Source organism: Rhinichthys klamathensis, unplaced genomic scaffold (assembly GCF_029890125.1).
Source record: "Rhinichthys klamathensis goyatoka isolate OS25496 unplaced genomic scaffold, OSU_Roscu_1.1 h1tg000785l_1, whole genome shotgun sequence".
NCBI lineage: Eukaryota > Metazoa > Chordata > Actinopteri > Cypriniformes > Leuciscidae > Rhinichthys > Rhinichthys klamathensis.
The window spans coordinates 548,715-575,313 of NW_026607182.1; the positions used below are offsets into that span (position 1 = coordinate 548,715).

The following is a 26,599-nucleotide window of genomic DNA, read 5'->3' on the forward strand; positions in this document are numbered from 1 at the left end:
CATGGAGATTCCAATCAGGAGGGACCTGCTGTCCCAGGTAGAGGGCACGATTTTTCACCCTCGGCCGGAGTTGTGGAAACTGTGGGCCTGGCCTCTGAGGGGGCCAGGCTCATAGAATCCGGTCTCTCGACTGAGGTCGTTGAGACCATTCTCCATTCCAGAGCCCCTTCCACGAGAAGACTGTATGCGCTGAAATGGAAATTATTCTCCACCTGGTGTGGTGAGCGTCAGTTAGATCCTGTTAACTGCCCTGTTGGTTCAGTTCTCGATTTTCTGCAAGACCGTTTCTCAGCTGGATTATCTCCTTCCACCTTAAAAGTTTATGTGGCGGCTATATCGGCCTATCATACCCCTCTGGGGGGTACTTCTATTGGGAGAGATCCTCTGATTATTCGTTTTCTCCGTGGTACATTGAGGTTGAGACCTGCACTGCACTCTAGAGCACCGGCTTGGGATTTAGCCATTGTACTTGAGGGTCTGGCTTTGGCTCCCTTCGAGCCTATTGAAGAGGTTTCAGAAAAATTCCTCACTTTGAAAGCTTTGTTTCTCCTTGCTATTTCTTCTATCAAGAGAATTGGAGATTTGCATGCCCTGTCGGTTGCTCCTTCATGCCTGGAATTTGCACCTGGTATGGTGAAAGCATTTCTATACCCTAGAGCGGGCTATATACCTAAGGTCCCAGTGAATGTTGGGGGCCCAATAGTGTTGCAGGCCTTTTATCCTCCACCTTTTAATACCCCAGATCAGGAACAATTGAACCTGTTATGTCCAGTTCGGGCATTAGATGCCTACGTTCACAGAGCTGCCCTGTGGCGTAAGTCAGAGCAATTATTTGTATGTTTTGGGTCACTCAGAAGAGGGTGCCCTGCATCGAAACAGGTTATGAGCAAATGGATAGTCGAGGCTATATCATTGGCTTATGAAGCGGCCGGTCAGCCTTCACCTATGGCTGTACGGGCCCATTCTACAAGGAGTATGGCGGCCTCTACGGCCTTAATTTCGGGTGTCTCCCTTCCTGATATTTGTAATGCGGCAGGCTGGTCCTCTCCGCATACATTTGTCAGGTTTTATGACCTTGACCTCTCCACTCCTGGGGCGAGGTTGCTTGCTTCTTAGTGTGCGCTAAGGACTTCACACAGAACGGGCATTTGTCACTATGGCGTAGTGGGTATGGGGTTCCCACCACGTCTCAAACGCAGCTCGAAGTTCCCTTGAAAGGGAACGTCTCATGTTACGTATGTAACCCTGGTTCCCTGAGAGGGAACGAGACGCTGCGTTTGCCTGCCATACTTCCTGCATACCCTGATCGACTTACTTCAGACTTTTCAGAAGCTGTCGCGGTCTGTTTTCAAGGGTGCTTTATAGTTTCCTGGTCTATGACGTCACCTATGACGTATCGGGCTTCCATTGGACTGATTTTACACGTGCTTCATGACGCAATCACGCAGAGCGTTCCCACCGCGTCTCAAACGCAGCGTCTCGTTCCCTCTCAGGGAACCAGGGTTACATACGTAACCTGAGACGTTTTCTGTAATGAGTCCACTGCAAGCAAGTTGATAGAACCCAAGTGCAGCTTTATTTCCCAAACATGAGCAAACATTTGGCTCGGCTCGGGAAACATAGACTTACCAAACATTGGTTACACAAACAAAGTTAGATAAAGGAACAATGAAACATGAGACCTATACACAAAGGCTAATGAGTAAAAAGAAACACCTGAGCATGATCAAGACAATGAACCAATGACAAAATAGAACTGAAAAACACATGACCTGAAACAACCAATCAGAACATGACACATTCACAAGGGGAGCACATGGCAGGATAACATGAGGAGAAAAGCACGTCAAACAGGGAGCTTGAGACACGACTGAGGCCAAATGACAAAATAAGACATGAAAACATAAATCAAAACATAAAACATAAATCAAAAGCCAAACCAACTTGACAATGACTGTGACTTTTGGCTGGTGGCACCACAAAAGCTGCACAGCCCAAAACCTCTAGCGAGTAAAATAAGTTGTGACTTCAAAGGCAAAGAAAATGTATTTCACATGTTTCAAAAGCCACCATGCTAATCAGCCAAATCTTGAGCCTTAAAGGAACACGCCGACTTTTTGGGTGGAACTTTGTATACGGTTAAAAGATGGCTGTGTCTCATATGACCTTGTTATTTGTACACACTGTGACTATACAAATTACAACATATAAATAGTTGGCGTTATTTTGTCACTTATTGGGAGCAATATGCTAGCTGGAGCCATTTAATTCCAGTCTTTGTGCTAAGCTAGGCTAGCGGTGGGTGCGTCAGACAGAGTTACAGCACGCACGGAGATGAAAAGAGTATGTATGGACTTATCTATGTCTGGGGTATACGGTGAATAAGCTAAAGTCCCAAAAAATCGGTGTGTTCCTTTAATTGTGGCACCTCTTAAAGCGACATTTTTAAATTGTTGACCTACACATGCGCTCGATATTATATTTGGTCAGTGTATATTGTGTATTTCCTCATGACTCACCTCATTGTCTCTCACACAATTTGCGCCATTTATGATAGCGTGTCAAGTTAGAAAAAGTAAGTATTAAAAATGCTTCCTCAAACGATGGGATTGTGTTCCATTGTGATGTGCTCCATCTAGCTGTTTTGAATCCTATTAGAACGCTTCTTATCTGGCCGATATGGTCTTTCCTTCAGTTTTTTATGTTTGGTATTAGAGCAGAGGTCTCGCCCTAGGCCATGTGGATTCTTGTTTTACAACAGTTTCACTCTCTCATTCATGTTGTTGAGAGGTTCAGTATAATTCCATTACACTGGAAAGGTCACACAAGTTTGAAATTGGTTGTGTTAGAACAGTCCAGTATTAAAGGAAGCTACAGCAAATTGAAAATCCACTCTGGAAATTCTGCCCATGTTCAGAAGCAGTGCATGACACTAGTTGTTTGGTGTTAAAGGTACAGAGTAATTTTTCAAAATGTTCCCTAAGTTTTACACCTAAAGCAGTTCTTTGTAGTTGTATGAATAAACAATATAAATAGCCCTTTCTATGAATAATGAAATAGTGGTTTAAGTCCCATATTGTTTTGAGTGAGAACTATATGCTAGATAAACCATTATCTAACATAAAATTAACATAGCATGAAAATTAGGTCATTTTAAGCACACTAATTGTCTGCATTGCCCCCAACCATGCACACACACACACACACACACACACACACACTCTCACTCACTCCCTCAAACATAATGATGTTGGTTATGGCTGTATCCAGCAAATAAAATCACGCAACATTATCACAACTTTGTCGTAATCTGTTCAATTGCTAAACATCTATTTGAATTAATTACATATTTGCTCTGCTAGCATGATTTCTATAGAAAAAAAAGCAAGATTTAAACAAGCAAGCAAATGTCCATGATTCATTATCCCTTGATGTGTTCAAACTATTAATACATTTATTCAGCTATTATATGATTTATTTATTTATTTATTTATTTAACAGGGACAGTGTATGGCATTCAGCCATACCAGAATTAGCTACACCTACATTTATTTGATGATGATCAAATAAATACTGTTTGGATGTTCCAGAAGCCGAATACCTTATTCATTTAGGGCACGGATAATGGCTTCAAAATGAATAAAACAATTCTAACAAAATGATATCGGTAAAAAAATAAGCTTTTTTTTGCGTTGAAAATTAATTTTCCACTTCTTGAGTCAGCTGGATAACAGGTGAGCCAAGAGATAGCATGATTATTTAGCATGAGCTAAATAAACCTCTAAAATCAGTACACTTTAATGAGTGTGTGAAGTGAATAAGCACAATATGAATGAAATGAGCACAGTGATTGCAAATCGCATTGCCATTTCTCTGCGTGTCTCTCAGAAATCAGAGCCTGTCTGGAGTAATATAAATTAAAATTACTACATCATACTCATTTTCTACTATTTGATATGTCTATGTTTTAAACCTTGTACAATATGATAAACGAATGAGTGTAAACTCTATAAAATGAGCACAAATCCAAAAATGTTGCTGTCTCTGCACGTCTCTCAGAGATCAGAGCTAGACAAGAGTAATATCAACTAATATACTGAATCATGCAAATTTTCTACTACTTGACATGTCTATCTAAATATTTTAAAAGTTGTAGTTATGCTACTTCATATATTTCTCTGATTAACTCTCTCCCGGGGCAGGCAAGCATTTTCTGTTCTTGATCATTTGGTCAGATTTGCATTTACATGCATGGTAAAAGTAGTTTTAGTAAGATGAAATTCTGATTTTAATGTAAATCACTGATCTTTACAACAGTATATACAACAGACTGCTCTGCTCTGTAGTTTTTATTGTGAGGGGCAAAAGTGATGGATATGGATAATCAATATATCAAGTAAACCTAAGTGTTCATTTTGAAATATTACTAAGAATGTAAGTTATTATTATGTTTATATTTCACAGCAAAAAGACATGCACCACAACCTGAAGATATTTTACACTTATACTAAAAGCCTTTTTACTTGCTAAAAACTATGAACTATCAATCAGACAATATAGCACTTGCAGTAGAGTGTGGATTTTCAGCAAAGTTTTGATTATGTTGATAATTTAGAAGTCCCAAATCTAGTCCGATGCTACTTCCACATTTACATTCATATTTGACTGGGCAAAAAATGCAGTGCCACATTTTCCAGAAGAGAAAGACAATCTGCTTAAAGTTAGATTTCTTACATATAGATCTCAAAGTGTCTCACATGTTTTGTTGTTATAACAATACAATTTGTATGACAAGTGGCAAATACAAGAAAAGCTCCTCAGTGAATTATCAGCCATTTGATTTACAAAGCTTCTAACCTAAAACATTCACCTCACATATTGTTTTAATGGCAGTTTTCTCTTTACTGACACTCTACAAACTTTACTACATTTTCTTTTTCCCAGCGTAAAAATCTCTCTCTCCAGGCAGTGAAAGTGGGCTTGAACTAACACGTAGTTCTTGCTCCATCATGGATCCTCTCTTCATTCTCAGAGTTTATCTGAAACCCTTTCTGGGGGACTGAAGTTGCTGAGGGCCCTTTTGCATTTTGAGTTTTTAGCACCGGATGTGAGTCCCCAGGCTTTAGTTAGGAGGAGTAACTAAACTCTTTAGGCTTTAGTTAGGAGGAGTAACCCCCCCCCCACCCACCCACCCCCGCCCCCCGCCAATTGGAAAACCTCTTTCAAATCAGAGGCCAACACTAGCTTTGTTCCTCACTAGGTGAGCTGAACCTAGTGAACCTCTGTGCCACTGCATATACTCTCTACACAGGCAGCTGCCTTATAAGGCCACATAATCATCATGGAACCCAGTGATACGAATCAGTCTCAAAATACAAAGCATGTGTACCGGTGCATTTTTAATTTGATTATGTTTTAAATCTATTCCTGCAAGTATTGCTTAAAATATAAGCACATTTTAATCAACACATCTCTTGACTCTATCTGCCATGTTGAATTGTTTATTCACTCATTATAAGATTTACTTATCCACAAAGGCATGCTAGAATTTGGCCTAACCTTTGCATCGAGAGCTCACGTTTTTTGATGTAAAATAAAGTCTTGTGGAAAATCTCTTTCTAACACGCAAGGCGGCACATGTAAATAACATAAAATAATGTGAACATTTTAATTTCCTCGCTTTAATCGTTCCTCTACTTTTGCAAAAATTGTGATTAGCACCTTTACACGTTTACGCATATAAACACACACACACACATACACATATCCGATCAGACTCGCACTCCTCCCAGCTTCCAGCCTTTAATTAATGTAGCCAATGTCTTCTTCAAATCTTCACTACAGGCAAAACACTTCACACTGATATTTCGTTATATCAGTTATCGTTAACAACCCGCATATGCATTTAAAAGATACCTAATAAGGCTGTTACAGTTTTGCATAAAAACATTAAACTTGCACTTATACTGCATTTATTGCAAGTGTGCCTGTATAAAAAATTTACTTTACTAACTAAAATGTAGAACGTATTTACTTACCCTCACATTGTTCCTTACGCATATTACTTTCTTCTGTTCATACTGGACACACAAATCAAGAAATTCCAAAGAAATGTACAACTCTTTTTTTCTACAGAAAGATAGTTCATAATGTACATGACTGTCAAGCTCTATAAAAAGATTTAGTGGCATGTTTGACGTGACAGATGCATGTGTCATAATCAAACGCAACACCATATAAATCAAGTTATTTGTGAATCTATCTTTGTTGGTTGGGATAATTGTTTTACCTGGTCGATAACACAAAATGATATGGCAAATATCAGCAGTGCGCAGTGTGCATGTTACAAGGTGATCGATGACATCATCACTTTACAGTAGAATATCTACAGTATATCAGTAAAAATGGTCCCATGATGCAATATAATTAAATCTAGTGTATGATTAAAACAATGAGTGGGTCTGGTCTGGTGAGGTTTTGCTTGTTCCCATAAGAGTTTAGTATGTCTGTAAATGCAACTCCTATCGAATCATTTGTATTATCTGATTGTTATGATTGAATGTTAAAATGGCGAGAGGAAATCTGCAAACTCTTCAAGTCAACATAGGGCCCTGGAAGACACGGTAGCCAGAGCAAGAGATAAAAGGGATTTTTTTCTTATAAAGTGTAACATGGCCTCCAGCTCTAACTCCTGTTCTCAACTGCACTCAGACACACATCCATTACATTCACCATTAGAGCAGATTTTCTGAGTGAGAAGAGTGTAAACAAGAGCAGCCTGGACCACGCTAGTGATGCTAAAGTATCAGATGTTCGGGAAATCGGATACAACTAGCGTCAAGCGATGTCAAAGCATTCTGTTTGTTTTTGATATACTATTAGGGATATGTGTTCCCCTGCTGTAGAAAGAGAAAATTGTAGGTTATACAATTGATTTTAAGAAGAAATCAGAGGATTAAGAATCAACTCAACGGAGCTCCAAATCAAACTACGTGGCAGGAAGTGACAGCCCATCTTTCCTGTTTAGTAATTTAACCTGGGGTCTCTTGTCATGCGGTGGCGGTTCAGATGCTTTAATTGCAGCTTCTGTTTTGATTCTGTTTTGGCTTTGAGCAAATCCACATTGGACTGAGATTCTCTCTTGGCTATGTTCTCACTTCAGTTTACAAACACTGTCTGTATGTGTACATCAGTTCACTTGTAGAATCTCTGCCGCCATGTTCTTTCTTAGGCAGAGGGGAATAGTTCAAAACATGTGCTGACATTAGAAAGTTTGGCTCCCAGTTTAATTGATGTGTTTTATTTATTCCGGTGCTTTTCAGCAATTCAGGAAAGATTAAGGTTGTTGAAAGTGCACTTTCAGGCAACAAAATGTTGTGTTGTTAGATGTCCTAAACTATTTGTGAGGTTTAGGAAAAGTTCTCCCAGAAATGTAAATCCTGCAATCATTTACTCACCCTCATGTTGTTCCAACCGTGACTTTCTTTCTTCTTTGAATAAAAGGAGATATTTTGCAGTTTTCCTGCTGGTAAACTGCAAAATATCTCCTTTTTTTCGAACTTAATTTTTTTTTTTTTATTATTTAAAATAATATAATATAATTAATATAATATAAATCACATAATTTACAAATATACATTTTTTTCAAATATAATGCAATAAAAAAAAAAAGCATTATAATTAAAGAAGATGGTGACCACAGGCTGCCTTGCTCCAAACAAGACGAAAAAACACCATACATATATTTTAAAAGTAATCTATATTACTTGTTCACAATATTCCTAGTCTTCCTAACTAGTGTTGAACTTGTTACATCAAACTAAATATATTAAAAATAATTTTCTTTATAAAGCTGAAATAAAACATAAATATTTGGGAAAAACTTAAAATGAATAAACTTAAATTAGAAATGTTGCCTTGACACCTAACTGAAATAAAATAAGTTGAAGTTGAAGTACTAAAATTATTAAACTAAAACTGAAATAAAAAACTAAATAGAAAAATACACAAACAATTATAAATTATCAAAAAACGCACTTTTACTATACTTAATATTAAAACTGAAAGTATAAAATTAAAGCTAATTCAAAATATGAATACATACTATAATAGTATATCAATATTTCTAAAATAACTTCAAAGCCATCAAAGTAGGTAAGCTTTGTGCTCGGAACATGTAACGGTCACCAGCTGGAGTGCTCTTGAGAGCCACTAGAGGGCACTCCACACCAGACTATTATCACTCCCTCACAAACTACATTTCCCATACTCACTGCCCGGACTCATCACTGATTGCATTCACCTGTGTCTCATTACCCTGTTAGTCTCTGTCTATTTATACCATGTTCACTCATTCACTCACTGCAAAGTTTTGTATGTTCTTACACTGCATTTTCGAGCGGTTCTCCCTGGTTTCCTGTCTCCCGGTTTTTGGATTTCTTGCCTGTTCCTTGGATTATTCTTCTGCCTCTGACCCCTGCCTGTTTTGCCTGTTTTGTGTGTTTGTTCGTTTGGACTGCCTACCGGTGTATTTGACCTTTGCCTGTTTATTGGATTACGTGTCTGGATTGTCCCTATTAAAGCAGCATTTGGATCTTAACCGTCGTGTGTCTGAGCAGTTGCGTGACAGAACAGATCGAATTTCAAGAAGTTTCACATAAAATACACTGTAAATAATTTTTTTTTTTTACATTATACAGTACATTTTACAAGAAATACAATTTCTGTCTTTCTACCTCAAAATGTAACATTTAATTCAATGCGTTTCTTATTGTTTCTTTGTAATTATTTTTTTAATGGAATGGAAATTGTTCCAACGGAAATCCTACAACATCATTTTCAGTGTAGATATATGGACTACTTACAATTTATGATATAAAAAAAGCCTTTGTGCCATTAAAAAAAAAAAAAAAACTTTACAACATCCTACAACCTTATTTTCAGTGATAGCTCCTGTGTTTTCTTGTGTTAACGGAGGGAAAAAAGTAATTCAGGTTTGGAATTACAAAATGGAACTAAATGATGCCAGAATGTAGGGTGAACTATCTTTTTTGTAAATAAAATTTTGTTTAAAACTATCTATCTTTTTTTTTTAATGACAGGCTCTTTCTGTCATTCAGTGATTTTGGGATAAATTCCTGCGTGAGCCGCTGCTTTGTCCAAACACCTGGAGGGTTTGTGCATTTAAAGGAATGAAGGGACTATGTGTTCCTTCGCTTTCTGAGGGCCCTGGATCTCACTTTCTGAATACAGCACTAGTTTTATGCACTTGACACCTTCTGCTCTTATTCTCTCATATTACAGGCTATTCAGAGATGCTAGTTGGGTTTAAACAATGGAGGAAATCAATGATTTTCATCATTACAGCTAAGCACATAATCAATATATTCCAGGTCTTTACGAGAGCATTGAGTTTTGTTTTGCTCTTTATGCACCAGGAAAGAAAAAAACTAAATCATGCTCATTTAAACCATGAACATACTTTAAGAAATACTAATAATGATGATTGCCGCACCAAATTCTGTACATCACTCCTTTAAAATCATTAAAATATATACACTGTAAAAAAAAAAATGTATCATGTAAAAAGAGACTTGAGCTAAACTAAGCTCCTATTAGTTAACGTTAGTTTCTGTATTAACAAACAATGAGCAATACATGTGTTACAATATTTATAAATCTGATAATTTAATATTTAATAAACTGTTCGTTGTTCATTTCCATTTGTTAAGGTCCATTAAATAATTCAGATTCAATTTTTGATTTGAATAATGTATTACTATGTTGAAATTAAAATGAATTAATTTTAATAAATGCTTTACTTCTATTACATTACATTCATTATATATGAATTTGCTCTGACATTCATGTGCTTGGAACTTGTAATTACAATATTTCCTACTTGACTTGATACATCTTGAATTGTCCAAGCATTTGCAGGATTGAGTTCCGCTTCCCATACTAATGTGAGAGATTTGTGGAGTTATTTAGGAGTTATTAATCATGAATATTAATGGGGGAAATCTTTCAGTGTTGTTGACATGCATGGATCTGGTGGAAATGCTTGTGTTCATTGTTTTGTGTAATTAAACTTATGTTGGTTGGGTCCAGAAAAGAGTGGTCCAAACAATTGCAGACAGCTGCTGTAAATTTGGTAATCACTAATCATAATGTTTTGCATATCCATTTTTATGTAATATTACTTTTTGTATGCGTAAATATATTGAATAAGATTGACAAGACAGTGAGATCACATGGATGATAAATTCTGCATCACACATCTCTCTTTTTTTCAGAGGCGTAACGGTGTTTTGATGTCACCATACTCAGTGACTTCATCAGTAGGAGAGCGTCGATTGGTTGCATGGTTTCAGGTGGGCGGAGCCCAACGTGGAGAGCAGGACCTCTACCGATGCCTCACTCAGTCAACATATGGAGCTGCAGTGTCAAACTTTGCAGAACTAATCGTCAGAGGTATGAAAAAAAATGATTCAATGTCCTAGTGTGTCTATAAATAACTTAAAATTTGTTACATATGTCTATACCATGGAGCTGTTGAATGCTTAATTCTGATTGATGGATGTTCTAAGGTGTGCAATTATAAAGTATATTTGAGACTATGAAGACTCTGAGACTCTGACTATATGAGACCATATAGTTCGATTTAATCTCTTTTCTTCGTATGACACATTGACATTTAATGGCTCTTTCTTCAATATCCAGAACATTGTATGAGCATTCATTTCATGTGTCATTGAACAGAAGAAAGACTCTCAGGAGCCTTCTCATAACAATCCATCTACAGGCTTCCATAGACAACCTAAGAAGTCAGGGAATGTCTAGGTTTTTTTAAGTTTCATTACAAGCTGTTCACACATTGACAATGCAAATGATGACAGATATAATATGATAACAATGATGACAGAATTTACATTTTTAGGTCTACTAACCCTTTAAATTGTGCTTTTTTAAATTAAATATTTCATCAATGTCAGATTCCCCAGTAGAAGGTTCTCTACTAGAATAATGAACAATAAATTCCAGACTTTATACTTCACAAAAGAAAAGCTTTTGGCCAATGCCAATAATTACAAGATTCCAGATACCGTCCGTTTTTATCATGCTAGCAGTCAGCCATTATTCTTTGCTGTCGCCAGGTTATCTTCTTAAAGCTCAGAGCGTTCTGGAGTCTTCTGATCCCTCTGAACTTCCAATCGAACACAACACCTAAGTGTGTCTCTCTGATTTACTGTAACATCACGTCCCCACCTAGAGATCTCTTCAGCAAAAGGCTGAGTAAGTTGTAACCTCTTTGACTAGAGCACTCGAGAGTACCGGCGGGCTGATTACGGTCATAACCACCAATCAGAGACATATCTCACCCCAAAATAACAGAATTTCTGGTGCAATCAGCCATGCAAATTACCCCATGCTGCCTCTTTATGGCCCTAGTAATGATTCTGCTCCCTACAAGTGCCTCTCGTGATGGTGGCATGATTGAAAGAGTGAATGAGTCATGTTTCTACTGGAACTGAGGTAATGTCACTGAAAATCCCCTAAACAAAAGGAGTTATCGCTATTGTTGTGTTCTGTTTGGGTGGGGTGAATTGTGTACTTCAAATTGACTGTGCTTTATTATTTAACTTCCGTTATTAGCTTCTGAAGTGTGCTGTATTTACGTCACAGTATTTTATCACACACACACACAAACACACACACACAACTAAAAGAGCAACAGGCCAAATCAAATTACAGATGTGCTGCACTGCTCCATTCAGGCAATTTCCTGTCTATCAAAAGACAAACTGGCATGACGCTTTACTTACAATATGAATACTCAAATTATGATTTGCTTAACACACTTTGAACTGCAGTGTGTGTAGAGTAGGATCAGCTTTATACTGAACACAAAATTTGGCATCATTTTTATACATTTTCCAGATTTGCCAAGCCAAGATGTTCCTTCGGTTATACCTTGTATTGCGCAATATATACAGTAACAGATTCATCAAGTTCTGAACATCTCGTCCACCTCGACTGGAAGAAAAAGGGTCTATTAAAGCAACACTAAGTAGGATTGTTTACCTTCAAATAATGTTTCCAAAATCGTTTCAGTGGTTCATCAAGTCGTGACATGGTGAAATGCACTTATGCCACCGCTTTGCGGTCCTTTATCTGGTATGTCCACGCTATGTAAGATTGCCAGATCGGGTCGCGTTTCTGTAGTTCTAATGAGGACAATTCTGCTTCCAACCTGTAGGGCGACCGCAGAGGAAAAGTTCCTTGGTGTTGCTTTAAGGGTCTATTAACCCCACTTTCCAATAGGGTTAAATATGCCCAGTGGCTTTGCAATTGTGTGACTATTATCAGCTGGCAAGAGTGAGGTGCAGATACTTCTTACTCATTCTCATTGTGGAATGAATTTGAAACTCGCCAGAAACCCGTCTGGTAATAGAACTATGTGTTCAGGCATGTTTATCTGCATCTGTGCTCCCATTAACATGTTGATTCATTCCTTTATATGGAAGTCAAGGTTTCACAGTCATACTGTTACTGATAGAATCTCATACAGGGATGATGATTCATTTAAATTGAGAGATTAGAAAAACTAAGCAATCAGGAAACAAGTTTAATTCATTTGAATGTGACAGTGACACTCTCAGATATGAGTAAAAAAAAAAGAAGAAGCTGTCACCGATTGAATTAGAAATATGCTTTTAATGCATAAAAGCTGCTTCTGTCTGACCTTCCACTGAGTTTTTCTATTTGCTTCTCATTTCCTTTAACCTGAGATCATTTCATTAACACTTTCTATGACCATGCTCATAATGAAATAAATTTTTTTATATATATATATAATACGTATTTATAGGTTAAGTATTAACCACATCAAGACATATACATCATTATAATAACAGTTTATATTATTTTCATGATTACTAACGTGATGCATTTGTTTTGAAGCAAGGGTGTAGAGTTACATTCAAGCTATTTTAATGCATGAATAAATTATTTTCACAGGAAAAAACCTTTAAATAATTTTGATGATCATAGATAAGTTTTAAGGGATACAATTACTGACTGCAGGTGGTCTTTAAAGCCAACAATGAATCATTTACGCAGGTTAGGTACTTTATTTTCTCAGTATTTAAGACAACTCAACAAGGCTAATAACAACAATATAAAACAATTCACTTATTTGACATTGAAATAAATCTGTATTACTAATATTTTGTTGAAACTATAATATAACATGTCGCATTTAAAAAACAACATTTAAACAGGTAATTTTAAAATTTTGTCAGTAAACTATACTTTTATATTTTTTATGTTCATCTTTACACTTGATTTATTATTATTATTATTATTATTACAAACTCATAATTATAATAGGTTATAATAGATTCTGACTGCAAATAATCCACTTTAAGATTAAGATTTAGAAAATATCACATTTATTTTATATCTTGTGACAAAGGAGTTCAACATGCAATAAATATATCCAGCCTGTTCTCACGTAAATGCGTCTCTATAGCACGCATTGTGTATTATCATGCAATTTATACGCGAAAATGAGTTTTTACGTGCATATGATACGCAGTTTTCGCGTGCATTTGATACGCAGTTCATTTCGTCCCCTTGGAATTATAAGGTTCTATCTGACATTTTTGTCAAAATTGAGTTATTCACATATTCTTATTCTGTGACAACTTATTTACATTATGTGATGTGTTTTTTTTAAATTGTGTACATTGTGGGAGTTTTTATTGAAAAAACAAAAAGGTTCTATCTACAAAATCGAACTCTAACTTGGCTCTATAAGGTTCTATCTGCGTGAGCCAATCAGCACTTGGAATGCACAGAAGAGGACCAATCAGAATCAACTTTATATGTCATGTCGCCAACTTTTCCTTGAAGACAAAAAGAAACCCCATAAAGGCATAATGCTATACATTTACAGTAAATTAAATATTCACTAAATTGTGTAGTGTTATGAAGTGGCTTCAATTTGGCCATTTTCTTTATAGTGTATTGGTTATTATTATTAATTATCAATGAGGTTATTATTAATAACTATTATTATTATAGTTATTATTATCTGAATTATACAAATATGCAGTGAGTAAATTGAATATTTAAAAAAAACATTTAACATGCAAGTGTGTTTGTGTGCGCGAGTGTGTGAAAATGTGTGTGTGTGCGAGTGTGTGAAAGTGTGTGTCTGTGTGTGTGTGTGTGTGTGTGTGTGTGTGTGTGTGTGCGTGCGTGCGTGTGTGTGTGTGTGTGTGTGTGCGTGCGTGTGTGTGTGTGTGTGTGTGTGTGTGTATGTGTGTGTGTGTGTGTGTGTGTGTGTGAAAGTGTGTGACTGTGTGTGTGAGTGAGAGAGAGTGTGTGTGTGTGTGATTAAAAAATTAGTCTGACATTTTTTGTGATCATATAGTCAGTGAATCATTTTTCAATGATTATTAAACTTTATGAATTAATTTGCTGAAGCATGTCGATTTTCTTGTAGTTTTTAAAGTCTTAAAATGTCTTAATTTTTACAATTTTAAGCCTTAAAGGTCAAATAGTTAACAATTTCATTGATGGGGTCTTAATTACAACAATAAACGTTAGCATGTTATTTCAGCCATACTGATGTCTAGAGAGAAAGCCATTTCACCTGGCCCACTTTAGCTGGAATAAAGTCCTGCTCAGATGTATTACAGTAGCTGCTTTCTGTCTAAACAAAAGAAAGATTAAAGTAACAATTTCTGCAATAATGTGTTTAATTACCCACCAAATTGGTAACGGAAATTAAGATTCTGCACTGGACAAAATATTTAGACCTACCTTGCTTAATTTGAAATGTCCTACACAGAAGTGCTAAAAAATATGAAATAAATGTCATAGAAAGGATAAAATATTACTTTCTAACACATGTTGAGACATTGTTACAACATTAATTTTATATTTAATGTTCAAATAATGTTTTGGCAGATAGAACCTTATAATTCTAAGCGAAAAGTGTTTTTTTAGAATTAGAAGGTTCTATCTGCGTTTGACCCATTCCAAAAAAAAACATTTACAAATTTGAGAGGATTTTGATATTTTATATTTAGAATACATTTAGGGTCCCTGTTATTTTCATGTTTGAAAGAAACTTGTTCCCCATATAAATTTTCCTATATGTAATGCAAAAACTTTGAAGCTCAATATCTCAAAACTGCTCAGAACGCAGATAGAACCTTATAATTCCAAGGGGACGATTTGCGTGTAATACACACGCACCCCACACCACTAATTCTACCCAAACATATAATACACACGCACCCCACACCACTACTAAACCTACCCTAACCAACTCATGCGTATCCTATGCACGTAAAAACTCATTTTCGTGTATAAATTACACTATAAACACACTGCTTGCTATAGAGACGCATTTAGTGTGATCGGGTTGATATATCAGTTTCAAAACTTGCTCCGCAGTCAAAAAATAGCTTTTATTAAAACTAAACTGCAACAAGTATGTTCTGAAACGTGGCTCATCTAGTCACAGTAATGTAATGTAATTTGGATAGATACTATCAATCCTAAACACTAGAAATATTGTTGACATAAGAGTTAAATGTGCTAACGTCAAACCCTGTCAAACCTTGTGTTGGTTCTTTCTGTGTGGAAAGCTCTGCAGGTCCTGAAGAAGATTAGAAACAAACACCTGAAGTTTGTTTTAAACAAGATCCATTATCATTTCAGTCTGATTTCATTCTGGGTTATTTATTTATTTGTTCAAAATAAAGGGTGATTCCTGTCCAAATGCATTCTGATTCAAACTTTTTTCCTTTCTTCTCCTGTACTCTTTTGTAGTCCCGCCCACACCGATAGCTCCACCCCAGCTGCTGCGCTCTGGCCCCACATATCTGATCATCCAACTCAACACTAACTCTATAGTGGGCGATGGGCCGGTGATCCGCAGAGAGATTGTGTACAGGGCCAGTCATTCGCCATGGTCTGAAACACACGGAGTCAACTCACTAACGTATAAAGTCTGGCACCTGGAACCTGATACAGAGTATCGCATCAGTGTTCTTCTCACCCGGCCTGGAGAGGGTGGAACCGGTCCGCCAGGACCCCCGCTGGTCAGCAGAACCAAGTGTGCAGGTAAATGGAGCCATTGAGACTATGCTTGTTCAGGGTTTATATCTCAGACAGCTGATAGATTCATGTTTACTGCATTAAATCTGATGAAATGAATTTTTGCACACAAATATTCGTTGACATTTTATTTTTTTCATGACGTTTCATCCTTATTTGAAACTTTATCAACTTATTGTCGTTGTATATTTTAACACAACCGGAACACTGTATTGACCAATCAGCATCTGGACCAGAACTATACATTCTATATTTTTATTACACGGCTCTGTGGAATACTTGATTCGGATTGGTCAATAGCGCCATCCAGCTGTTTGTTATTCCAACAACCGAATAACAACAAACAACAACCGCTCAAAGCAGATAACGCAGGCTCATACGGGTCACTGAAGTCAGCAGTGCTATACGCCTGCTAGGAACTGTTTTTCTTTGTGGAAGTTTTGCGTTTGGTGAGCTAATAAAATATTAAAACTCAGTCGAATCAATATTTTGCAGTTATTTAATTATGCCATCCAGTATCGTGGACTCGCTCTCTCGTTTCATACAAATGCAGCTGCTACCGTTTTGTGACTATTGTTTTGTACAATGTTGGATTATATACAAACAGGTACGATTTTAAAACGGTTTAATCTGAAATCAATATATCTTATCCCCATAATTATTTATGTGGCGAAATGTGGTTATTTTGAGAGAACCACCGGCTGGATGTACATTATCCCTTACTGAATGCATCTACATAGTTACTTAGATGCACTGCTCAGTTGTTCCTTTATACAAAAATAATCATTATATAAAATGGCATCTTTTTTATTAGCTACTCTTTTCTTCTCACTTTAATTCATTTTTGAAAGTGAAATTAAAAGTAATAGTATTAAAATGTATTTGAGACAACTCAAGGGCAGATTTTAAGCTGTTATAACTAGCTAGTTGTTTTCATACGTAATGTTTACCCAACGCTATCTCACAACCAATTGTACGAGTGAGTACGAGGTGGCTAATTCGTACGAATTCGTACAACCTCACTCGTACGAATTTGTTCGATTTGTCCAAACCCCAGTGATGGGTAGGTTTAGGGGTGGGGTCAGGGGTAGGTCATTCGTACAAATTCATACAAATTGGGCAACTCGTAAAATATGTACGGTTTTAACGAAAATCGTACAAAATCGTACAAGTGAGGTCGTATGAATTTGTACGAATTGGCCACCTCGCAAAATACGTACGAATTGCCATGAGATCGGGTTGGTTTGCCACCTATTTAGTGACTACAATGATATTGTATCCTGAGAAAGAAAATTAGCTTTATAAATTAATTTACATAGATTAATTAATTTTCCCCTTTGAGATGAATGTCATACTTTTACATGTATTCCAGCATATAGATGTGCTCAACGATAACACAAATTTAGTAAAGCCACAAAAATTGAAAACTTTGATTTCATTTATTTCAAGTTGAAATAAGTTAATCAAAACAGAGTCAAAGTATAGTCTTGTACTGTATAATCACATTTTGGTTTTATTCTCTGATCCTCTGTTTTTTTTTTTTGGTTTAGGTAAACTTAGACCCAACTGTAGTATAAATGTACTTCTGTTACAACCTCGCTTTTGGACTTTGTAATGTATCACTGTCAAAGGTGCTCTGAGACTCTATTTATCTTGTTTGTCAGTAGCGGCAGAAGAACAGGGTTCCTAAACTTCACACTGCATACAAGTTGCTAATGTGGCAGATATCTTTATTTTTGATACCCACTGTTGATGATTGTATGTTGGAAAGTCTGTTACTGCTGTGCTTGTTTTTGTACTGTATTATTACTCGATTATTACACTAATTTGATATTTACAACTTTGAATATTTACATTGCATTATATTATGGTATATTTTCCCTCCACTCAAGAAGTTATTTTCATATGTATATTGCTAACATACATAATAAAGATGAAAAACCGCACTCTCTAGTTGCATCTCATATATATTTATTTATACCATGTCCACACAGACGCGTTTCGCCCTAAGCCATCATCAGTGAGTGTGCATAATATACATAACCTCATTATAACATATGGAGTAATGCTGAAAATATAATTGATAATATTATGTTATGTTATATTATCAGTAATTATTTTACTTATTTAATATTTTTTTTAATATATTAAATATTAGGCATTTTGAATACCTTTTTATATTATATATGCATACTTCATTGAAAGTGTTACCAAATTTTGACTACATGTATACGTTTATAATATTCTGGCTGACCCACCAGAATTTCCCTTGTGCTTTTCTGTAACTGTATCTCTCTCTGAAACAGATTCAATTTATATCAAGGTCAAATTTCAGTTCTCAGAGGATGTGACTTTGTTTGGTGTATGTGTGTGTCATATCCAGCTGTTAGGCCATTCCTCATCAGGCCTGTGGGAGTTTTAGTAGATGTGTCTCATTAATTAGTGTAATCAGGTTGATTTGTCTTGAGGACTCTGAGGGAGGGCATAGGTGGGGGTCTGTATGGTGGTCTGCGGGCATTCACAGCAGGGTTGACTGGGCATTGACTGTTTCAGCTCTGAGTGTAAACACAAAATGTCTCACGAAAACATCAGGGTCTAATTTCACCCCCCAAAAAACAAAAGAAATAAACCATGAATAAAATAAAATTTAGCCTGTAGACAAGGAAGCCTAATTTGTAAGTTTTTGCATTCAACATTATTTTCATAACAATTCCTCCTAAATTAGCATAGGTTTGAAAGGTAAAAATCACATTTTCGTTACCATAATGCATCCGGGAATTATTTTAATAGTTTGCTTACTATTTTTATATATTTTTTTGTAATTCCCATATTCTCATTACAGTAACAATTGTTTAAGTATTTATAACAAAATAAATAAAACACAGAAGAACAAATACTACCATGATGTTTACACTGATTGATTGATCGGTCGGTCGGTTGCCTTTATATAATGCATTAAAAAAGATTTTGTATTATCATTATTCCATGTAATGCACCTTAAACTGCATTATATGATCTCATGAATAATTAACAGTTATAATACAGTATTATGCTTATTAAGTATAATGAATTAAAACACATGACAAACCAACAATTTGTAAGAATGTAACAAGTAATCTCCAAATATTTAATGAATTTTAACTCTGGTTACATTTATTTCAAAATATAATGCATTATACATAAATACTTCAGTAAAGTGTTAACAGATTATGTTGCCTTAAAAATCTCAAAGTTTTCTTTAAGGAAAATATAATTTCACAATGTTTTCTTTTCTTTTTTCTTTTGGGGTGAAATATGACCTGGATATGTTCTTGACAGGACTTTCTTTTCATATCTAGGTGATTTTAGTTTTAAAATATATTTATAGTGTGTTAATTATTCATTGTGCATTTGTTGCAGAGCTACTTATCCTGCAATGCCACGTGCTGTGTCGTATTTACAGACTCACACACACAAGCACACACACACACACACACACATACAGGACTCACTGGGCTCGTCTCCTGTCTGTCTCTCTCTGGGGTAGAAATACATGTCAGACTTAGTGAGAGGGAATTAAAGTGACAGGAAATAGAGACAAGGACCCCTGCCTTCACATATGACATATGTAATTAGCTCATAGCAGCTCTAATTGGCTCTGCACTGAGAGAGAGAGAGAGAGAGAGAGAGAGAGAGAGAGAGAGAGAGAGAGAGAGAGAGAGAGAGAGAGAGAGAGAGAGAGAGAGAGAGAGAGAGAGAGAGAGAGAGAGAGAGAGAGATGGGGGGGTAGCAGAGCTATTTGAAATAATAATTTATGTGTAATGATAAATGTTTAAATTACCTAACATACTTTATTGCTCTCTCTGACTGCTTTTTAACTTTAGGTTTCATACTTGTTAGTGAGAAGGGTCAACTGTTCTTTCTCTCTGGTTCCGTCCATCTGTCAGTTCATGAATTGCTTTGTTTTCCGATGGAAAACAATTATTTTATGATTGTATAAAGACCCCATGATATCTAATTCAGAGATTTTTCTTATCATACAAGTATCCTAATATACTTAAAGCTGCAAATTTGTTCTAAACTTTTGTCAACTTAATTAAGACGTGCACAAAGATAAATTGTTTTAACCAAATTCTAAGGTAGCATCACATACTCTTAAAAAAAGTTTTTATTACTATTATTATTTACATCTATGGTCTCCATGCAATGGAAATTCACTATATTTAATTGCTAATAAACAGATCTTTTTGGCCACGTATAGACACTGCAGCTAAATCTGGTTGTCAATTCACCTTTTAGAGCTTTAAACTCTAAAAAGTCCAGTAACTGACTGACAATCGCATTGGTCCACAACCAAATTACTCCCAAAAAATACAGGTAGTTACTACTGCGTTTACAAAACAGAACCAAACTGAACAACCAGTTTAATGACGTATTTAAATGCACATTAGAGATGTGTCTCTCTTCTGTGTGAAAATCACAGGGTATGAGGTAAAGAGGTATGAGCCTTTACTCATTTGAGTTGCCAGATCTTGCTAGAAAACCAAAAACCAAACACAAGCCCATAATAAACAAAAGTAAATCCATATGCTTTATATTGAAAACAAGACCAAAATATAATGACCTGCACCTGCCACCTTTAACAACTCCAAAAACTGACCGTCTTTCTGGTAATGAAACCAGGACTTATCCAATTGTCAGGGTTCTGTCACTTCTGTCTAGTCTATCTCTTGGTTTTGTGACAGAGCCCTGACACACCTGTTTTATCTTGTCTGTGCCTTGTTTCATGTGCTTTCGTGTCTTGTGCTGTGTAGCACACAGCTTGTGTTTTACACTAGCTGTGTGCTTTCATGTTGTCATGTTTTGTGTGAACACGTGGCTTATGAGTGTTTTCATTAGCTGCGTGTTCATGTCTCGTTTTGTGTGAGCACATGGCTGGTGATTGGTTTTACTGGCCATGTGCTTGTGTTCAAGTCACGTTTGGTGTGAGCACATGGCTTGTCATGTATGTTTCCTTGTGCCATGTGCTCTCCTGTTGATTGTCTAGCCCCTCCCATCTTGTTACCTGATTATTGATTCATTTGCCCCACCTGTCCTCCCTCGTTACCTCCTTTGTTTGGTCTCCCTATTTATTCTCCCTGTGTTTGCAGTCCTGTGCTGTTTCGTTGTCGTATGTACCTGGTGTGTTTCTCCTTGTGTCAAGTCAGCCAAGTCAAGTCAGTCCAGTCATTTGTTTTCCCCTACGGGGTAGTTTTGTTTGTATTTTTGTTTTGTTATTATCATTAAAGAACCCATTATCTCTGCACCTGAGTCCTCGCTCCTTTCACCTCCACCACACCTGACAGAACGAAACAGCCATCAGAGGACTCAGCAGAGAATGGTCATCTTCTTGTTTCCATCTCCCAGCCCTTGCCCCTCCACTCGTCAGACGATGGAACGCTATGGCAAGCTCTTTTCTCTTCGCCAAGGGGGCTCCACAGTAAAAGAGTTTGCCCACCAGTTCATCATCACTGCGGAGGGGCTCGACCTTAACAACACTGCGCTTAAAGACATTTTTAACAGCAGCCTGAACGAGCCTGTCAGCGCCTGGGAGATGGAAATGTTGGGGATACTGTCTTTCTGGCAGTTTGTGGGGTTTGTATACAACCGTGGGGAAGAGGGTGGTCTTCCGCCTCTTGGCCCACCTCCCATTTACCTCACAAACTGCCAGGTCCCCAGTCCTCCGATGACCCCTTCGGAGAGAGGGAGGAGGAAGAACGGGTCCACCTCTTCTGCCACCTATCCTGAGGCGCCCGTGAATGCTGCATTTCCCCCAGAGGTGGCCGTGAATGCTGCATTTCCCCCAGAGGTGGCCGTGAATGCTGCATTTCCCCCAGAGGTGGCCGTGAATGCTGCATTTCCCCCAGAGGTGGCCGTGAATGCTGCATTTCCCCCAGAGGTGGCCGTGAATGCTGCATTTCCCCCAGAGGTGGCCGTGAATGCTGCATTTCCCCCAGAGGTGGCCGTGAATGCTGCATTTCCCCCAGAGGTGGCCGTGAATGCTGCATTTCCCCCAGAGGTGGCCGTGAATGCTGCATTTCCCCCAGAGGTGGCCGTGAATGCTGCATTTCCCCCAGAGGTGGCCGTGAATGCTGCATTTCCCCCAGAGGTGGCCGTGAATGCTGCATTTCCCCCAGAGGTGGCCGTGAATGCTGCATTTCCCCCAGAGGTGGCCGTGAATGCTGCATTTCCCCCAGAGGTGGCCGTGAATGCTGCATTTCCCCCAGAGGTGGCCGTGAATGCTGCATTTCCCCCAGAGGTGGCCGTGAATGCTGCATTTCCCCCAGAGGTGGCCGTGAATGCTGCATTTCCCCCAGAGGCAGCAATCTCCACACCATCGCCTTGCAGACGTAAGCGGAGGAAGAGAAGGAAGGCTTCCTCTGTCTTAACAAGTCTGGTGCTCCCAGAGCCGTCCACTTTCACTGTCGAGCCCCCAGTGTTGGCCGAAGAGGCTGCAGCGCCCCCAGTGTTGGCCGAAGAGGCTGCAGCGCCCCCAGTGTTGGCCGAAGAGGCTGCATCGCCGCCTCGCTCAAGGAAACAGAGAAGGAAGAAGGCTTCCTGTTTACCACAGGGCCCGGAGGTCGTTCCAAAGCCTGCTGTCAGCCCAGAGGTCGTCCCCATGGCACTTGCCCTTCCGGCGCCGCCCATGCGCCTTGCCCTTCCGGCGCCGCCCATGCGCCTTGCCCTTCCGGCGCCGCCCATGCGCCTTGCCCTTCCGGCGCCGCCCATGCGCCTTGCCCTTCCGGCGCCGCCCCAGCGCCTTGCCTTGCCGGCTCCGTCCATGCTGCCAATCAGGCTGGTTCCGCCCAAGCTCCAGGAGGCTGTCCCAGAGGCCATTTCTAGCCCGGAGGCCGTCCCAGAGTCACCCAAATGTCTTGTCCTGCCAACCCAGTCTTTGCTGCCTGACCCACCCTGGCCTTCTGCCAAGTATTCAGATCCGCCTGGTCCACCTTGGCCCTCATTCTGGAGTCCTGAACCGCCGGAGCCTGCCTGGTCCGCCCCCCTGGCACCGGCCTGGCCCTCTGCCAGGACTCCAGACCCGCCGGAGTCCCCCTGGAGCGCCCCTCCGGCAACGTCTTGGCTCTCTGCTGGGACTCCTGATCCGCTGGAGCCTGCCTGGTCTGTCCCGCCATGGCCCTCTGATGGGACTCCTGATCCGCTGGAGCCTGCCTGGTCTGTCCCGCCATGGCCCTCTGCTGGGATTCCTGGTCCGCTGGAGCCTGCCTGGTCTGTCCCGCCATGGCCCTCTAATGGGACTCCTGATCCGCTGGAGCCTGCCTGGTCTGTCCCGCAATGGCCCTCTGCTGGGACTCCTGATCCGCTGGAGCCTGCCTGGTCTGTCCCGCCATGGCCCTCTGCTGGGACTTCAGACCCGCCTGAGCCTCCCTGGCTCAACCCTCCCGTCCCTCCCTGGTCACTTATAGAGACTTCCTGGACTGTCATGCTGGCTCTGTCTTGGCTCCCCTCCCTCCCTCCCCACTTTGTCTCTGTGTTTTGATCTACCCGTCTTGTTGTCTGTTGGTGAGTTGTCATGTTCCTGTCTTTTTTTTTTTTTTTGGTGTTCCTCCTTAGGGACGCCAGGTGGCGTCCTTTAGAGGAGGGGTAGTGTCAGGGTTCTGTCACTTCTGTCTAGTCTATCTCTTGGTTTTGTGACAGAGCCCTGACACACCTGTTTTATCTTGTCTGTGCCTTGTTTCATGTGCTTTCGTGTCTTGTGCTGTGTAGCACACAGCTTGTGTTTTACACTAGCTGTGTGCTTTCATGTTGTCATGTTTTGTGTGAACACGTGGCTTATGAGTGTTTTCATTAGCTGCGTGTTCATGTCTCGTTTTGTGTGAGCACATGGCTGGTGATTGGTTTTACTGGCCATGTGCTTGTGTTCAAGTCACGTTTGGTGTGAGCACATGGCTTGTCATGTATGTTTCCTTGTGCCATGTGCTCTCCTGTTGATTGTCTAGCCCCTCCCATCTTGTTACCTGATTATTGATTCATTTGCCCCACCTGTCCTCCCTCGTTACCTCCTTTGTTTGGTCTCCCTATTTATTCTCCCTGTGTTTGCAGTCCTGTGCTGTTTCGTTGTCGTATGTACCTGGTGTGTTTCTCCTTGAGTCAAGTCAGCCAAGTCAAGTCAGTCCAGTCATTTGTTTTCCCCTACGGGGTAGTTTTGTTTGTATTTTTGTTTTGTTATTATCATTAAAGAACCCATTATCTCTGCACCTGAGTCCTTGCTCCTTTCACCTCCACCACACCTGACACCAATTATATCATTTGCTTAAATCCCACTCCTGCAAGCTCAAGTTAATCTACCTTTACCTTTGAGTGCAATGCCCACATCTGAACATCCAATCAACAGCTGAAAAATAGAACCAAGTTTCATTTCTCATTTTTTGATAATCCGTTACAATTGGATGTACGTCACAATACGGAAGAAAAAGATCTGTCGTTACATTACATTTCCATTGCACAAAAGGATCTTGTAAAAATATATATTATTTCATTATTAAAAACAAGGTATTTTCAGAACTGTACAGAACTTTTTCTAATGTTCTTCTTGGAGAAGGCAATCTCATAATGCACTGTGACAAGCTCAGTGAAAAAAATAAATAATAATCCAAGATGTTGGACAAGGCAGGAAAAACTATGATTATAGTGAAAACACATTTTTCATTCAATACTGAAAGGTATTTAAAGGGGTCATATAATGGTACATGCACTTTTTTAAGTTGATTGTACTGAAATGTGTGGCAGTGCCTGTACACAACCATCATATAATGATAAAAATCCATCCAGTGGTTTTGTTTTAATCTCCTTATATGTTTTCCCCTGCCTCAAATCGAGCCGTTCGACCGTGTGACGCCCCTCCCGCGATTGTTGATTGATAGGCGCGTTTCAACACAGACCCGCCCTCGCTCGTGAGAGCTGTCAATCATAGTCTGCGCGGACCGGCGCGGTCATTGTTGATATGCTGGAGCACTGTCTATGAGCAGAATGGCGTCTAAGCGATTGTGGTGTTCTGTTCTTGGGTGTAATAACGAACACAGCAGTCATTTTAATGTTCCTAAATCCGAACCGCTGAAGACGCAGTGGTTGATTTTGTTTTCGAAGGGAATATTCCCCACGACCAACGTCAATGCTCTCATGTTTGCGCGAATAATTTCTCACCAGACTGCTTTATAAATGAGGATCAGTATAAAGCTGGTTTTGCTAAGCAGCTGCTCCTGAATAAAGAATCGGTACCAGATATTCGTGTTCCTGCTGAACCTCTAGAACAACTGAAGTGAGTGTAACGTTTTATTAAACTTTATATTAATATTTATATCTTTGCAAATCGCTTCACGATGAATGAGTCTACGGTTTACACTCAGGGTACATTACTGCATGTTTTCTATGTACGACGTTCTCCATATAATTCATAATCCCACGTTTATAATGAACAACACGTTATGGTATTGTGTTACAAACGTGTACGCATAGAACAGAGAGGCGGAGTCAGCAAAGCTCATGATCATTTAAAGTCATATACACTGAAACGGCGTGCTGAAAACAGAGCTGTTTTTGACCAGGTAAAATAAGTGTTTTCTTACAATACTAATGAGAATTTTTAATTAAAGTATATTACAAACTTTTAATTTAGACCCTAAAGAATCATATTAGCTTGTACAAAAATGGCATTATATGACCCCTTTAAAACATTTATGTTTGGTGTAGTAGTTATTATATGTATTATGTTATGTTTGTTTTATAGCTTTAGAGTAAGCGTGTCATTAGCTTAGCAACATGTAACAACAAACTCAAATTCGAGTGAAAATGTGAAATGTACGTAATTGTGTGCATAATTCAGTTCCTCTTTTGTCTCATCCAGAGCCCATGCGTCCCCTCAAAGGTTTGACGGCTTCAGAGATTCAGTCCCGTCAGCTGCTCCTGCAGTGGGAGCCGGTGGGATACAACCTGACGCGCTGTCATACGTACTCCCTGTCGCTGTGCTACCGCTACTCCACTGCTACTGGGGGCGGAGCTGGCGGAAATAACGCCACGGTGAGGGAGTGTCTGTCGGTGGAGGGGAACACCTCCCGCTTCACACTTCGGGATTTACCACCATTCCATGCCGTTCATGTGAGGCTGGCTCTGGCCAATCCAGAGGGCAAGAAAGAGAGCCGAGAAGTGACCTTTCAGACGGAGGAAGACAGTGAGTACTTTTTTTTTTCTTTTTTTTTTTCTGTATCCATGAAATCCAAATTTGGTAATACTTAATAATAGGTATACAGTAATAAAGTACTTACAAATCATTTGCAAACCATTAGTTTATAGTTAATTCATAGTTAATATATCGTAGTCTCTACATATATTAACCGGCTATATAAATATTGAGTTCTTCATTTATTATCACTGTAAATAACAAAATTATTAGTGTTTAATTAGCTGATGTAAAGATTTAGATAATGTT

General features: G+C 38.8%; 1 protein-coding gene across 1 annotated transcript in view; it reads left to right on the plus strand.

The window, feature by feature from the left end:
* ptprua (protein tyrosine phosphatase receptor type Ua) overlaps nt 1-26,341 on the plus strand; it is a gene marked incomplete at its 3' end in the record, with an annotated part of 264,930 nt that extends 238,589 nt beyond the window's left edge. The window contains exons 6-8 of the mRNA XM_056243301.1: nt 10,296-10,473; nt 15,850-16,143; nt 26,018-26,341. Of these exons, the coding sequence (XP_056099276.1) occupies nt 10,296-10,473; nt 15,850-16,143; nt 26,018-26,341 (796 nt within the window). The remainder of the gene's footprint in view (nt 1-10,295; nt 10,474-15,849; nt 16,144-26,017) is intronic.
* Nucleotides 26,342-26,599: the final 258 nt, after the last annotated feature.